The 13,599-nt window shown below is 49.4% G+C and overlaps 1 protein-coding gene across 4 annotated transcripts in view; it reads right to left on the minus strand.

Moving 5' to 3' along the window:
• The window catches only part of ABLIM3 (actin binding LIM protein family member 3), a 100,291-nt gene that overhangs the window by 43,906 nt on the left and 42,786 nt on the right, over nt 1-13,599 (minus strand). For all 4 annotated transcript variants that reach the window (XR_008528709.1, XM_054568209.1, XM_054568206.1 and 1 more), the window contains 4 exons: nt 11,917-12,100; nt 9,932-10,044; nt 4,043-4,169; nt 100-193 (listed from right to left, as the gene is read on the minus strand). Coding sequence is in view for 3 of the 4 variants with exons in the window: in XM_054568209.1 (XP_054424184.1) it covers nt 100-193; nt 4,043-4,169; nt 9,932-10,044; nt 11,917-12,100 (518 nt within the window). In the remaining variant the exon portion in view is untranslated. The remainder of the gene's footprint in view (nt 1-99; nt 194-4,042; nt 4,170-9,931; nt 10,045-11,916; nt 12,101-13,599) is intronic.

The following is a 13,599-nucleotide window of genomic DNA, read 5'->3' on the forward strand; positions in this document are numbered from 1 at the left end:
GAGGGGGGTGGAGTGACTTTTTTCATCCTCAGTGATGACTTTTTTAGAGTCACAGGCCATTCTGCTCAAACACCTTCACAGTTACTTGTACCCACTCACCTCCAAGACCCTGCCGCTGATGTATCGGTCACATGTCTCGCATTTAATGCCAAACTGGGAGTGGTAGTCAGACTCGCAGTATGGAACGCCATCCCTGCAAGAGGAAATCCACACAAGAAGAGGGCGTTGAGGGGTCTGGGGGGTGATGTAGAGTTCCAGGACCTGCAGCTGATGGGGACTGGGCCAGGCTTAGAAGCATGTTAAGAGTGAGAACTCCCCAGACACCTCTAAGATCTATGGAATCAACCCACAGGGGCCCAAGAATCTGCATTTTGACAGCCTCCCTGAGGAAGGTTGCCTGGGAACCACTGGCCAGCTGCTGGCCAGCTGTTCCTCTTTTACTCTCTTTCTTCCCCTCCCCATAGGTTCTCCAGGCCCATTTTTTTCTTTATCTCAAAGGGCTCTTTAAAAAAAATTATTTAAAAATTTATTAAGAGTTATTTTATTTACCATCGGTAATACTCGTATTTGCCTTTGGCACATTACAAAGGCATAGAGGAAAAAGTCGTAATCCTCCTCCCAGCCCCTCCCAGCTTCTCTTCCAGGAAAACCAGGAGGTAATCAATGTGATCAATTTTTTGCATATCCTTAAGGGCTCCTCTTCTAATTAAAAATTTCACCTGTGGTAAGAGACTCATCTGGCTGTGCTCCTGGATCAGCAGAGAACAGGAACCCCTTCCGACCACCTCCTCTGTGCTCCGTTTTGCCCAGTGCTCATAACTGGTCAGGCAGCAGTAAGGTTGTTGTTAGTTACTCTGATACTGCCCCCACCACTAATAGCCACGGACGTTTATTGCTTGGTGTAGAGCGGGCTCTCTGACGGTATGTTACATAGATTATTTCATTTAATCCTTAAGGCAGCCCTGTGAAGTCGGAACTGTCGGTCCCCCTGTCGTGTGGAGGAGAAAAGCCAACTCGTGGGTCCTAGAGCTGGATTCATCCCCAGGTGGTCTGTTTTCTCACCCAAATTTTCGTGAGGATCAAAGGACACAACTCCAGTGTGTCCTAGGGCTCAGCACAATGCTGGCCTGCACTGAGCACTTGGCAAGTGGCTGGCAAAGGAGCCCCCATGGTTGGTGAGAGAAAGGGGTCTTTAAGGAAGACGTGAAGGGCCCAGCCATCAATGGCCAATGTGGAGACAGCTGGGAACATCAGAGTGTTTGGTTCAGCCCTGTGCCCTCCCTAACTCCAAGGACGAGGTCTGATGACATCTCTCTGAAGTGCTGATGACATCTGTGAGAGGAGGGGAACATTTCCCCCACTTTTGGGTGTAACAATATGGCTCATACACAGAAAGACCTGCAGGACAAGCATGTCATTGTCCCATCTCCAAGTTGTTGCCATGTCAGGGTGACTGGGAGCACACCCTAGGCAGCAGGGCAGTCGGTGTTTTCCCGAAGGAGAGGCAGCAGTGAGGGCCGATGCTCAGCAAAGTCTGGAGGTGAGGCTGCTGTTTGGGGTCCATGAGACAAGCCTCCCCCTGTCCCTTCCACCCTTCTACTGTGTGTGTGTGTGGGTGGCTCTGCAGGGGGATAAAGTCATTTGTCAGGAGGTAGGGACAATGAGTCAGCAAAATGTGGGTATAAATGCCAGCACCACCTCATGTGGGTTGGTAAGGTCTTGGGGAATTTGAAATACACATAATTCTCAAAAGAAGCAGAAAATAAAATTGAGATTTACTGGGTACTTATTAGGTATGAACCACAGATCTCAGCCTTTATACAACACAACCTGTGAGGTGGGTCATCTTTTTATCTCCATGTCTTATAAATGAGGAAACTGAGACTCAAATTAAGTGAGGTCATGCAGGCCGGGCTTCTTCCACCTGGGCATCGACGCCAGAGTCAGTGCCTCTGACTGCCTGCCGCTCTGCTGGCAGGCGGGCGCGGGGCCCGGAGCTGGGCTGCAGAGGCCCGAGGCGCAGCGGGTGGTCCAGGCTGGGCCTCCTTGAGAGGAGCTCTGGGCAAAGCCCTCCTCCCCGCAGAGAACTCTGACTTAGGCTCCCAGACTCAAGGACTACTGGCTGGCGACCCACTAAGGGCACTCCTTACTTGGCAAGCCCAGAAGGGAATGCTAAAATCCTACCAGCGTGGCATTCCATATGGTCTCAGCAGTGCGACCTGAGATCACCTCTGCAGCCTTGGACTCTGCTGCACCTGAGCACTCACTTGAGCTCCAGCAAACAGGATGGATGTGCCCCCCACCTCCCTACCTATGCCCAGGCAGGGCTCTGCCTAGAAGCTTCCCTTCTTTGTATTTTCAAGTTGTATCCCCCTTTCCAAGGTTCAGCTCAGATACAGCCATCTTTCATGAAGCTCTTGCAGATTTCTGATTCCACTCTGGCTAGTTAGAAGCAAACCTTCCTTTCCCTGAATATTCCCAGCCCTTCCCTTGGTCTGCGGACACAGACCAGAGCTGTCTGGCCAGCATCCATCTCTCCTTCTGCCAGGAGCAGTGCCTCGCCACCCCCTCCACTTGCAGTTACTGGGGCCACTCAGGGCTGTTCTCTGGCTCTAGGGGCCATGTCCTCCTGGACAGTGATTGGTCAGGAGTGAGCATGTGACCCAGGGGTGGCCAAGTACGAGGAAGCTGTGGGACTTTTGCTGGAGTTCCTGTGAAAGCGGGCTTTCTCTCTGCTGGGCTTGCAAAGCTGATAGAAAGAAAGCTTAGAGTTGCTGGTGGTCATCTTACTATTTGGAGAGGGCCTACTTGAGAATAAATTCAACACAGAAGAAAGCAGAGCTGAGAGAGAGAGAGACAGAGAGACAGAGAGACAGAGAGACAGAGAGACAGAGAGAGACACTGCTAAATTGCCGATGGCATCTTTAAGCCCCTGGATCCAGCCATGTTGGAAGCTGGTATGCCTCTGGCCTTCCCATCGCTATGAGTCAGTAAACTTCAATTTTTGCTCTTAAGTGAATTTGAGTTAGGTTTCCTGTCACTTATGATCAAAAAGGTCATCAGGAATACAACTTCTCTTGAGTGCTCCCTACTACATATCCCCTGGGGTCATCATTTTTTATGTATATATCTTATCTCCCTTATTAGGCTATAACTCTCTTGACAGCACTGACCATGCATGCGGTACTTGACATGCTTGCTCTGTCCTAGCATCGGGCCAGAGAGTGATATCTAGGAGGTGTCTGGGGCGTAAAGTCTCAAAGCTGTGAGCGTCTATGGCCATAATTTCTTTTAGGTACTTGAGTATATAGATGTGGTCACGAGACCTCGCAGGAAGGGGGCTTGTCTAGGGCTGCAGGCTGCCAGGAGCTGGGCCCTCTCTCCTGAAAACCTGGTGTGCCCATCACCTCCTCCCACCTTGATTAAATCCCTTCAACAGCTATGCCATTGACTATGGTTGGGCACTGTGCTAAAGGCAGCAGTGAACAAAACAAAGTCCCTGCCCTGGTGAGGACAGACATTAAGTATTATCACGAGAGCAAGTTACTTACTCCGCTGAGCCTCAGTTTCCACAGCTTTTAAAATGGGGATAAATACTTCATAAGGGTAGATATGGGGCTTAATGTGATACTCCATATATAGCAGTTAGTATGTTCCTGGTATGTAATAAAAACTCAATAAATGTAGCTAGTATTATCATCCTCATTGAAAAGTTAACATGGGTAGATATATAGATGCAAATGGTGTTAGCCTGGATGAAGGAAATAAGGCACTATGAGGACCACTATTGGGGGACCAGAGGAGGTAAGAGGTGATATGAGGCCATGTCTGAGGAGACGGTGGGTCCTGAGACCAGAGGGAAGGAAGGAAGATGTGAAGAAGGGAGAAGAGCATCTCAGGCACAGGAAACCCACCCAAGGGTGGGTGAGATGCTGTTTGTGGCTGAAATGTGGTAGCTGGATGGAAATGGAGTCGCTGCTAGAGATTCAGGCGAGGGCCAGGTGGGGCAGGCAGCCAGGTGGGGCAGGGGAGGGAAACCCACTTGCTGATGTACTCCCCGGTGAGGATCACGCTGCAGGTCTGGCATTTGAAACAGCTGACGTGCCACTGCTTGTCCAGTGCCAGGAGTGACTGGCCATGCTTGATCTCCTCCTTGCATCCAGCACAGTCTGCAAACACAAGAGGACGCTCCTGAGCAAAGCATCCCGGGGTTCCTTGGCTGCTGCCATCATCTAAGGCCAAGTCAAGGGCACCTCTCTGTGAACACCTTTTCCCACAACAGCTCCCACCCTGGCACTGGCACTGGCACCTGTCCACAGCTCCACTGGGTGAGAGAAAAGGCCCCAGAGCCCTGGCATCTCGACAGTAGTGTAAGCATTCCTCCAGAACGTTCCCTGCTGGTCATCCTGACCGCCGTTCATCCAAAGAGGACCCCGCACTGCTTCTGGCCTGCTCTCAAGTAGCTAACTAAGCTCCTGCTCCTGGCCACAACCTGGGGCCCTGCAGCATCTGCGCCCCTGGGAGCTCCCACGCAGGCAGCATTGAAGGCCCCACCCAGACCTCCTGCATCTTATCAAGATCTCAATTCACAATAAAGTGTGAGAAGCATCGCCCCAGGAGATAAGCTTAGTATCTAGTTTTTCTCATCCTTAGTCTGTATGCTCAATGGCAAGGACTCTGTCTATGTTTTTTTGGTTAAATCTATTCCTAACACCGTGCTCAGCATGGGTATAAGTGAGCAGGGCTTATAGTGCCCAGGCAACAGGGAGAATTTACCATGGCCGCCCCTCTCCAGTGTGCTTCTATACCATACATTTGCCTCCCCAAGCAGCAACTATTAAAAAGTCTGATGAGACTGTCCCAAAACAGAAAGGTGCCCTCACTCCTCATCCCCGTCGCCCTGGAACGTGTACTGGGGCCAAAGAACGTGGGGGGCCCGCTGGCTGCCTGTTGATCAACCAGTGCCTGGGGAGGGGCAGGAAATGGAGTCAGCATCCAAGGTACTTGGGAGATTCTGGGAATTGGGGCCTAGCCAATCCAATGGCCTACTCTAGAGGAGGAAAGGGTCATGGGGCAAAGTTTACCAGAGGACAAGACTCCCTTTTGGCGCCATAAGACAAATGCACACTTCGGAGCAGTGGGGAGAAAGAAGCTGCACACCACACTGGGAGAGCCTGGCTGGGAGCCCTCACATCCAGCTGGGAGCCAGTCCTGGGAGGGAAGATGATGAGTCTGCATGTCTAGGAGGGGGGTGGTGCTGCTGTAGGCTGCGGGGAGGTCTGGGCCCTGCTGAAGTCGGGTGTGAGGCTCCCACAGTGCCCGCCTCTTGGCTACTTAGCCCCTTTCTAACATTTCTTAGCAGGACCATCTTCAATTGTAAAATGCTTCAAGTCCCAGGCTTTCAGATGGGGTCTGGGAAATATTTTAGGGTTTACTTGTTTTCCTTCCTTTTCTCCTGGGATAAATCTCCCCCTCAACTCCCATTCCAGTAATCACAGCCTTCAGACTGTAATAGTTTAGAGAGGTCAGGCACCCCTTCCCCTTTTAAAGACTGACAGGAGTCTGAAGTGGCTTGCCCGCACTTGGCGTAGAAGAACCTGAGGGTTCAGACATCTGGTCTAGCTTTCTAGGCCACAAGTATTGTTCTCGTGTCTCCATGGGCCTCCCCAGTAGGGTAAATAATTCCATAGGGGCTCAGAGTTCACAGTTTCACCCAACACAGGAATGCACAGCATTCTTGACAGGCGGGCACTGTTCTCTGCCTAGTCACCTCCAGGGGTGGGCAGCTTACCCCTTTTGAGAAAGTCTGCTTTGCCTCTGGACAAGTGAGATTGTCAGGACTGCCTTTTTCATGTGGAGGTGAGACCCAACGCCTTGTCACACCCTCTATTTTATGCAACCAACAGTAATCTACCTCTTTTCCTACATGACACTTCCTTCAAATATTTAAAGACAACTACGATTTCTCTCTTATTCTTCATTTCTTACACTTTTTTTTCATTGCTTGAAATGGCCTTCGACTGATCAAATTCACTTGTGGATTCCATGGATGTAGACCTGTTATTGGCCAACAACGCAATTCTCTTCCTTTCAAACTACCCTCCCCCCGCAGAAAAACACAACAAAACAACTTATTTGAAGAGCTGCATTCTTTCATGGCCACATTCTGGCAATGAGTCCCACTTCTCTAAGTTGTAGTGATCTATCTGGAATGAACTGAGTACCTTGAGTTAAAATTTAGGAGGTTGCATAATGTAGTGGTTAGAGGTTGGTTGAGAGTTTAGACTGAGGGTTCACTGGCAGAGGGGAGAACCCCACTTACTAACAGCTGTATGACTGCTAGTCCCCAGCTTCCTCATCTGAATCTTTTCCTTATAACACTGGTGTGAAGATGAACTGAAGTCGGGCCTGTAAGGACTGAGCACAGTGCTTGGCACCTTTGTGCCCACTATGTGGTTGCTGTCATTATTATGTCACGTCCTCATGTTTTTAACCCATATTCTCTGCGTTCTCCAATCTCTGACCCGAGGTCAGGAGCCATATCCCTGTTGTAGGGAAGGCCTGCTGACCCCTCCTGAGAGCTCTGGGACAGCTTTTCCACGCAGTTTTTCTTTTCATGTTAAACAGTTTGTTCTCCGTTGTCTGGCTTCCCATTTATCAGAACCTTTTTCCTCTTTCCTTTCTCCATTCCCGCGTGGCCACTGGGAGAGCTTCAGGCACCCCGTCTGGAGCCCACGAGTCTTGTGTCCCCACCACCCTGCCTCCCAGCTGGTTTCCGCAGAGCCAGCTGTCCACTCCTCGTGTGTTAACTTGCTCGTCCACAAAGACAGCCTCCAGCTGGCAGAAGGTGTGATGCCCTGCAATCCCTCGCTTTACTGAGGTCTCTAAAGATCCCAGACAACCACTTTTAGGGTTTGTTTGTTTGTTTTGTTTTGTTTTGTTTTTTACTGCTTCATTCATTTCACTTAGATGAGCAAAAAAGACCGGGTTATGTGAATCATAGCAAGCTCCCCACCTTGTTTGAGGCAACGAATCCAGGGACAGACCCCTTCCCAGTTACAAATCATGCCTTTTGTAGAGTGTGTTAAGGGAATAGGCTCCAGGGCCAGACTGCCTGGGCCCCCATCCCAGTGTCATTACTTACTGTCTGTGTGACATTGGACAAGTTATTTATGCTCTTTGAGTCTCATTTTTGTCACCTCTACAACAATTACTCTTATTTCCCTCACAGAGATGTAATGATTAAATGAGACATTATATATAGAAAACTTCACGTCTTGCCTGACAAAAGTAACAGTCAATCAGTGTTAATGGGGTGATGGTGCTCTTGGTGGCGAAGGGGGTAGTGACAGTGAAGATGGTGACGGTGGTGATGTGGGTGGTGGCGCTGGTGGTTGTGATGGTGATGGTGGCGATGATGGTGATGACGGTGATGCTGCTGCTGCTGCTGCGGATGCTCCTCAGTGAGACCTGAGTAACAGCCCATTGATGGGAGCAGTGGCGAGGAGGTTCGTGAGGGCGCTGGTGCTGGCGCTGGTGCTGGCGCTGGTGCTGGTGCTGGTGCTGGCGCTGGCGCTGGTGCTGATAGTTCCAGTGGTGACGGTGGTGACGGTTGTGGTGGTGACGGTGTTGGTTCTGACGGTGGCGATGGTTGCGTTGCTGCTATTGCTGCTGATTCTTGTCGGTGAAGTCTGTGGAGAGTCACATGATTTTTTTTTCTCTTAACAGTTCCTGAGTATTCTTCTTAACGCCTTTGGAATAGATACTACTCCTGCTTTCCCAGGAAGTCTTTATTCACTTTCCAGAGGCAAAACTTCACACTCCTGTACGTCAAAAATAGACGATGTTTTTTCTCCTTCTTTTTCCTTTCCTCTGATATGTTCCTCAGCACTCTCTAGAATCTGGTCTTGGTTCCTTCTATCCTTTGGGAACTCAGCAGACCTTCCAACATTCCCTCTAGTCATTGGCAGCGTGGACAGTGACAACTTTCAGGCAGGAAACATTTCTATGAAATATGTGCTCAGTAGATCCACAAATTGATGTTTTGACTTCTTGAGTAACAAGATGAGCCATAGTCCTGGGTGCTCCACCCAGAGTACTGCCCATACGCTCCCTTGCTTCCCATTATTCATTCTTCCTCACCTTCCTCTACTTCCTGATTTGCAGAATTACAGTGGATACATTGAGTAGCCAGCCTCTCTTTGAGGACACACTCACATGCAAGACCCCCACACTCAGCTGAGGAATCTCCCACCTGTCTAGGATCCGATGCACACAGCGACATACAATACAAGCTGAGAGGAATAACGACGGATTCAGGAATCTTCTTCTCAGGTCTATGTTGATGTGTTTCTGGATTAAACCTCCCAGTCAACAGCATACCTCACTTTATATTTAGAGAGCATTTTACACACTATGATGTGTGTTAATCTGATTCCTGTACACCAGTACATTTGCTTTCCATAAAGCTGGGTAAACTGAGCCTCAGGGGGGCTACATAATTGCTTTGCATTACGCAGAAGGTTGGCAGGTGCCTGACTTCCAGCTTCCCTCTCTCCACTGCCTCAAAAGTGGTTCCACTGGTCTCCTGGCACCTCAGCAGTATCAGTCACAGGGCCACGGTCCTGCCTCCCAGCATCCCGGCTTTGCTCTCATTCTGCATCATGCTTTCAAGGGGTTAAGTAACATAACAGCGTGTGCACTCAGCCACGTTGAGATGAAAACCTGCTCAGAGCAGTAAACTGTTCTCGAGCATCACCAAGGACATCAAAGGAAGAGCTGACTATACAGATCCGATTTGACTGAAAGGAAGGAAGGGTGAGGGCGGGGCTTGCCCATGGTCCTTCTCCCCAGCTCACCACACGAGGATGACTCCGATGAAGCCCCTGGGAGCCAAGCCCTGCTCTGTGCTCACCTGCCGCAGTAGGATGCAGCCCCAGCATGTTGACTCTGCTGGTGCTGTGGCTGACAGCGTCCTGCACCAGCATAGTGATGCAGTACAGGAGGCTAATGGGTTTTCATTGATTCTGCCGACAAGGCCAGCAGGTGTCCTGTAACGTGAAAGAACACTGGAGCCTAGCATGGTTTGCTGAGACCCAGGGGGCGGGGGCTGTGTGTAAAGGCACGGGCGCATGCCGTCAGCAGCCTGACAGGAGTGTCTGGGAACAGTGATTTAGACATTTTACCGCCAGACACACTTGAGTGGAATGGACATTCCACAAATTATAACTGTTCCAAGGTATACTCTTGGTCCTCGGTTTCCCCCCATATCTGAGGTTTAGTGACAAAACAATGTTTACCAGGCATGGCAGATGTCCCCCTCCTCCCGAGACGGTGATCCTGAATCCCAGGAACAGTGAATGAATCTCCCAGGAAGCATGTTAAGAAGGAAGATTTCTAGGTTCCATTCCTTAAGTTCAAAGTGGGTCTGGAAATCTGTGTTTTTACCAGTTCTGCAGTGAAGCTGATGCAGTGGTCCACAGAACACACTCTAAGAGACACTAGCACAGCCCTTGTGGTTTGCTCCCGTATTTTCTCTTTTGTAAGACATGTCTGAGTATTCTTTTTTTTAGTGGAGTTTATAAAAATGGAGAACCACTGGCAGCAAAATACCTGGCCATCTCTTTTGGGGTGCCCTGGGGCACGTGGATCCAGAGGCGAGATAAGATCAGGAGCCCTGCTCATCTCAGAAAAGCCCCACCCAACAGGCCATCACTGTTTGCAGTCAGGTGGCTGCTCTCCCTGCATTTGTGCTTAGGGAAGCTTGTCAGTCTGGGCCAGGTGCCAACTGGGTCAGGATTCAGAAGTCCTCCAGGGTGGGAACCTCCCCTACTTCCCTCCAGGCCTGCAGCAGCCATATATGGAGCTGGGACAGGGGAGCCCTGGGAGGCAGTGCCCGCAGACTGGGAGGTGCCCAGTGGGGAGGACTCACGGCTTGGTCCACGGATCTTGATGGGCTTACTGCTGGTCATGGACTGGGAGCATGTCTGACACACACATTCCTTCCCGCTGAAGGTCACTTTGTCTCCGATGGGGAAAGGCTTCCTGTGAGGGGGATGGGGGAGAAATTCAATACCTCTTCTCAGGAGGGATTCTGTGTCTAATAGTGACCTGATGACAATGTGCTCACAGCACCAGACAAATCAAGGCTGTTCATAGGGCCAAGTGGACTAACCATGCAGTTAGGGCCAGGACCAGGACTAGACAACCACTTGGGCTTTTTACATGGTTTTAACACTGGCAGAATCATAGCACTTAATTGAGCTTACATTTCTCATCAGTAGAACGAAGTGGTTAGTAATTCCTTCTAGAGTCGTTCCTTCTTCCTAGAAGGACTTTTTCCACCCCAACCTGATCTATCCATGTATGTCTAAGAGAACTCCTTCAACTCCCAAACTTACCAAAATTTCTTCCTTTCACCACCCACGAAGTTTAGAAGTCCACAGGTAACCTCTTCCTCCCCTCTTCTACCTCTGGGCTGTTTGAGTGCCACAGCTCAGAGGTCTCAAGCTCGTCTATGGCCTGCCCTGCCTCCCTAACTAAATATGAACCGCACTCAGAATCCCCATGCTGCCAATCATTCAGCTACTCTTGCACATGAAGTTTGGAACCCCTGTGATACAGACTCTGAGCACAGCCCCTGATATAAGCTGCCAGGAGCTCCACTACCCCTGTGTTAGCAGCGTGGGACAGTGGAGGGTGTGCTGGGGGGCAAGACCCAGGGGCAGTGTTTGCATCATAGTCGAGGCACTGACTTGGATCAAAGGACATGGCATGACCTTGGGGAGGAACTACATCTCTATGGGGCTTGACAACATTTTATACTGTATGGACCCTACTGTGCTAACCTCCAGTGGGTCTGGGGATCCAGGACCCGGGGCCCAGGTTTTAAGAGGTGGTTGAATGAATTTCACTTCTTATACACTGTGCTGTTGGACTCAATCAGGAACTCTAACTGGTAACTAATAGGTGGTTATTTTATGGAGAGAATAATTAATCTATAAATTCCTTTCCCATTTAAAATGCATGCATATATATATATATATATATATATATATATATGTATTCCAATCATGTTTTGCTTATGACTTATCACTTAACCAGAGCAGTACATTACATTTTAACATATTTGTGGGCAGGGCTGAGGTTTTGTTTATTTTTTATCTCCTTAATGTGGTACTTGGCATACAGTGGACCCTTAATGTACATTGGCTGAGTTAACAAGTGATTGGAATGCTGGGGGTGGGAAGGCGGGAAGGGTTGAGTTTTCTTTCCCCTATTAGGTACCCTGAGAGGCTACATGATGATCGTTATGACAATGAAAAGAATAATAAAAGCAGACACAATTATGTACCAGTCACTGAGCTAAGGTCTTTGCATGCATCATCTCGTTGATCTTCACAAAAACCCGATGAGGCTGGGATGGTTTTGATGCCCATTTTACTGATGAAAAAGCTGAGGCTTAGGGAGGTGGGGTCACTTGCCAGGGTCGGGTCATGGAGGAAGGCTATGAACAGATATTCCCAAGCACATGTGGCTGAGATGTGGGAGCCCGGGCCAGAGGCATGGTTTCCAAACTGAGTACTGAGAGGCCAGGGTGCTCAATAGTTCCTTCAGGCCTTTTGCTGGGAAATGCGAGGCTGAGTGTGGGGGCTCAGGTCCTCACTAGCCTTCATTGCAGGACAAACTAGTGTTTTACATTAGATCATTTGACAGAAACATTTGGCAGAAAGGGTTCAGCTGTTAAAAGGTTTGAAAACTGCTGGACTGCTGGATCCTTCTGCCCCTGAGATTCTAGAAATCCAAATTTCCAGCATAAAGCCCTGGACACCCCAGAACTGCCTGGGAAAGACCATTTCTTCTCTTCCCTGGGGGCTCAGACAGAAGATCCAGGCCTCGGGCTGGCTAGCCGCTCACCTGCACAAGCTGCACACGAAGCACTTGGGGTGGTAGGTGCGGCCCAGGGCGGAGATGACCTCGCCCGTGATGAAGTCCCGGCAGCTGTCGCAGCGGGTGCCATAGAGTTGCTGGTAGTCCTGGGTGCAGATGTACTCCTGGTTCTTAAAGAAGAAGCCCGACTGGGCCAGGCCACAGCCACACACTGGAGGGAACAAAGAGGGAAACAAGAGCAGACTCAGTCCAGGGACAGTCTGCAAGCATGAGGTTCTTGTTGGAGACAAGGCCAGTGTCTGACATGATCATGAGTGGCCAGAGAATGGTGGTACATCAGACTCCTGAGTCTTTGGGGCCATTGTTCCTTAAAGTATGGCCTGAAGACCACTTGCATCGGGATCACCTGGTTGGCTTCTTAAAATGCAGGTGCCTGGGCCTGAATCAGACTCCCTGGGGCTGGGGCCTGTGCATCTGCATTTTAACACACTCCCCAGCTGATCCTGAGGCACAGCTACTGAGACCACTGATGTTGTACAATCCTCTCAATACGTGGATGAAAATTTAAGGCCATGTGGCTCACACAATGCTACATGGCTGGTGGTATCATGAATTTGATAAAGAATCATTCCGTGAAACATTTCCTGGGCATTCTTACATGCATGACTCTGTGCTAGGCGAAGAGCGGTATGCGGACCACATATTCCGAATCCCAAACTGGACTCAATTTAAAATGGCAATGGGATGGATGATTTGAAGATTACAATCAGTACTCATCATAGCATCATCATAGCAATAAAGGGCACATCTGGCCCCAAACACGAATGATAAAACACAATCCCAAAACTGTGAAGCGCTGATAATGTATGTAGAGAGAAGACTGTGTTGAACATAAATCATGGGTGACAGGCCATGGGCTGGTGCCGGCAGTGAGCTCTGCGAGTGGGGAGGAGCACTGTCCGTGGGAGCGGGACCGTGGGAGGGTTCTTGGAGGAGGCAGCGCTTGAGCTGTACTTTGAGGGAACAGAATAAGCTAAAGCAGAGAGGCAGGAAGTTACAAGTGATACTTGTGTGGAGATAGGGCTGGAGGAGCAGTGGTGATTTTAGGGACTGGTGGGCAGTAATATACAAAAACATTGACAGGCCACTTGAAGGAGGGCCCTGGCCTCGCTGAAGAAGTTTAGGCTTTGTGGGACAGTGAGAAGCCATGAATGGTTTTCTCCCTAGGTTTTAAAAACTTAAAAAAAATCGTTAAAAAAATTTTGACACATACAATAGTAGAGAGAAGATTATAATGATTCTTCATCACTCAGTTGCAAAAATGATCAATTACCTTGATAGCTTTTGAATAGAGAGGCAACATGATTTTATGAGGTACTTCATTAGGTCTTTTGGGATATCCTTGGTGGACAACATAAAAGTGTATGAGACAGATAATAGAAGAACAGGTGCATATAATCAGAGATGTATGAACAACCGACTCATGTGGGACTCTCTTCCCCCAAAGGACTCAGAAGTATGGGAAATGAGATTTCCTTCTGAGAGTGGAGTTATGAAATCAACACCTCAGGAGCAGAACAGAGAGAGGCAAAGTTTCTTCCAAGAGATCTAATGGCCCTCAGAGCCACCAGGACTGCTGAGTGTATTGATCCAGCTAAAGCGAGGATGGGCCAGCCAGGAACAGGTTGGTCAACAATCGAAGGAAGGCTG

Source organism: Pteronotus mesoamericanus, unplaced genomic scaffold (assembly GCF_021234165.1).
Source record: "Pteronotus mesoamericanus isolate MK-2021 breed Mesoamerican mustached bat unplaced genomic scaffold, CSHL_Meso_final contig_2, whole genome shotgun sequence".
NCBI lineage: Eukaryota > Metazoa > Chordata > Mammalia > Chiroptera > Mormoopidae > Pteronotus > Pteronotus mesoamericanus.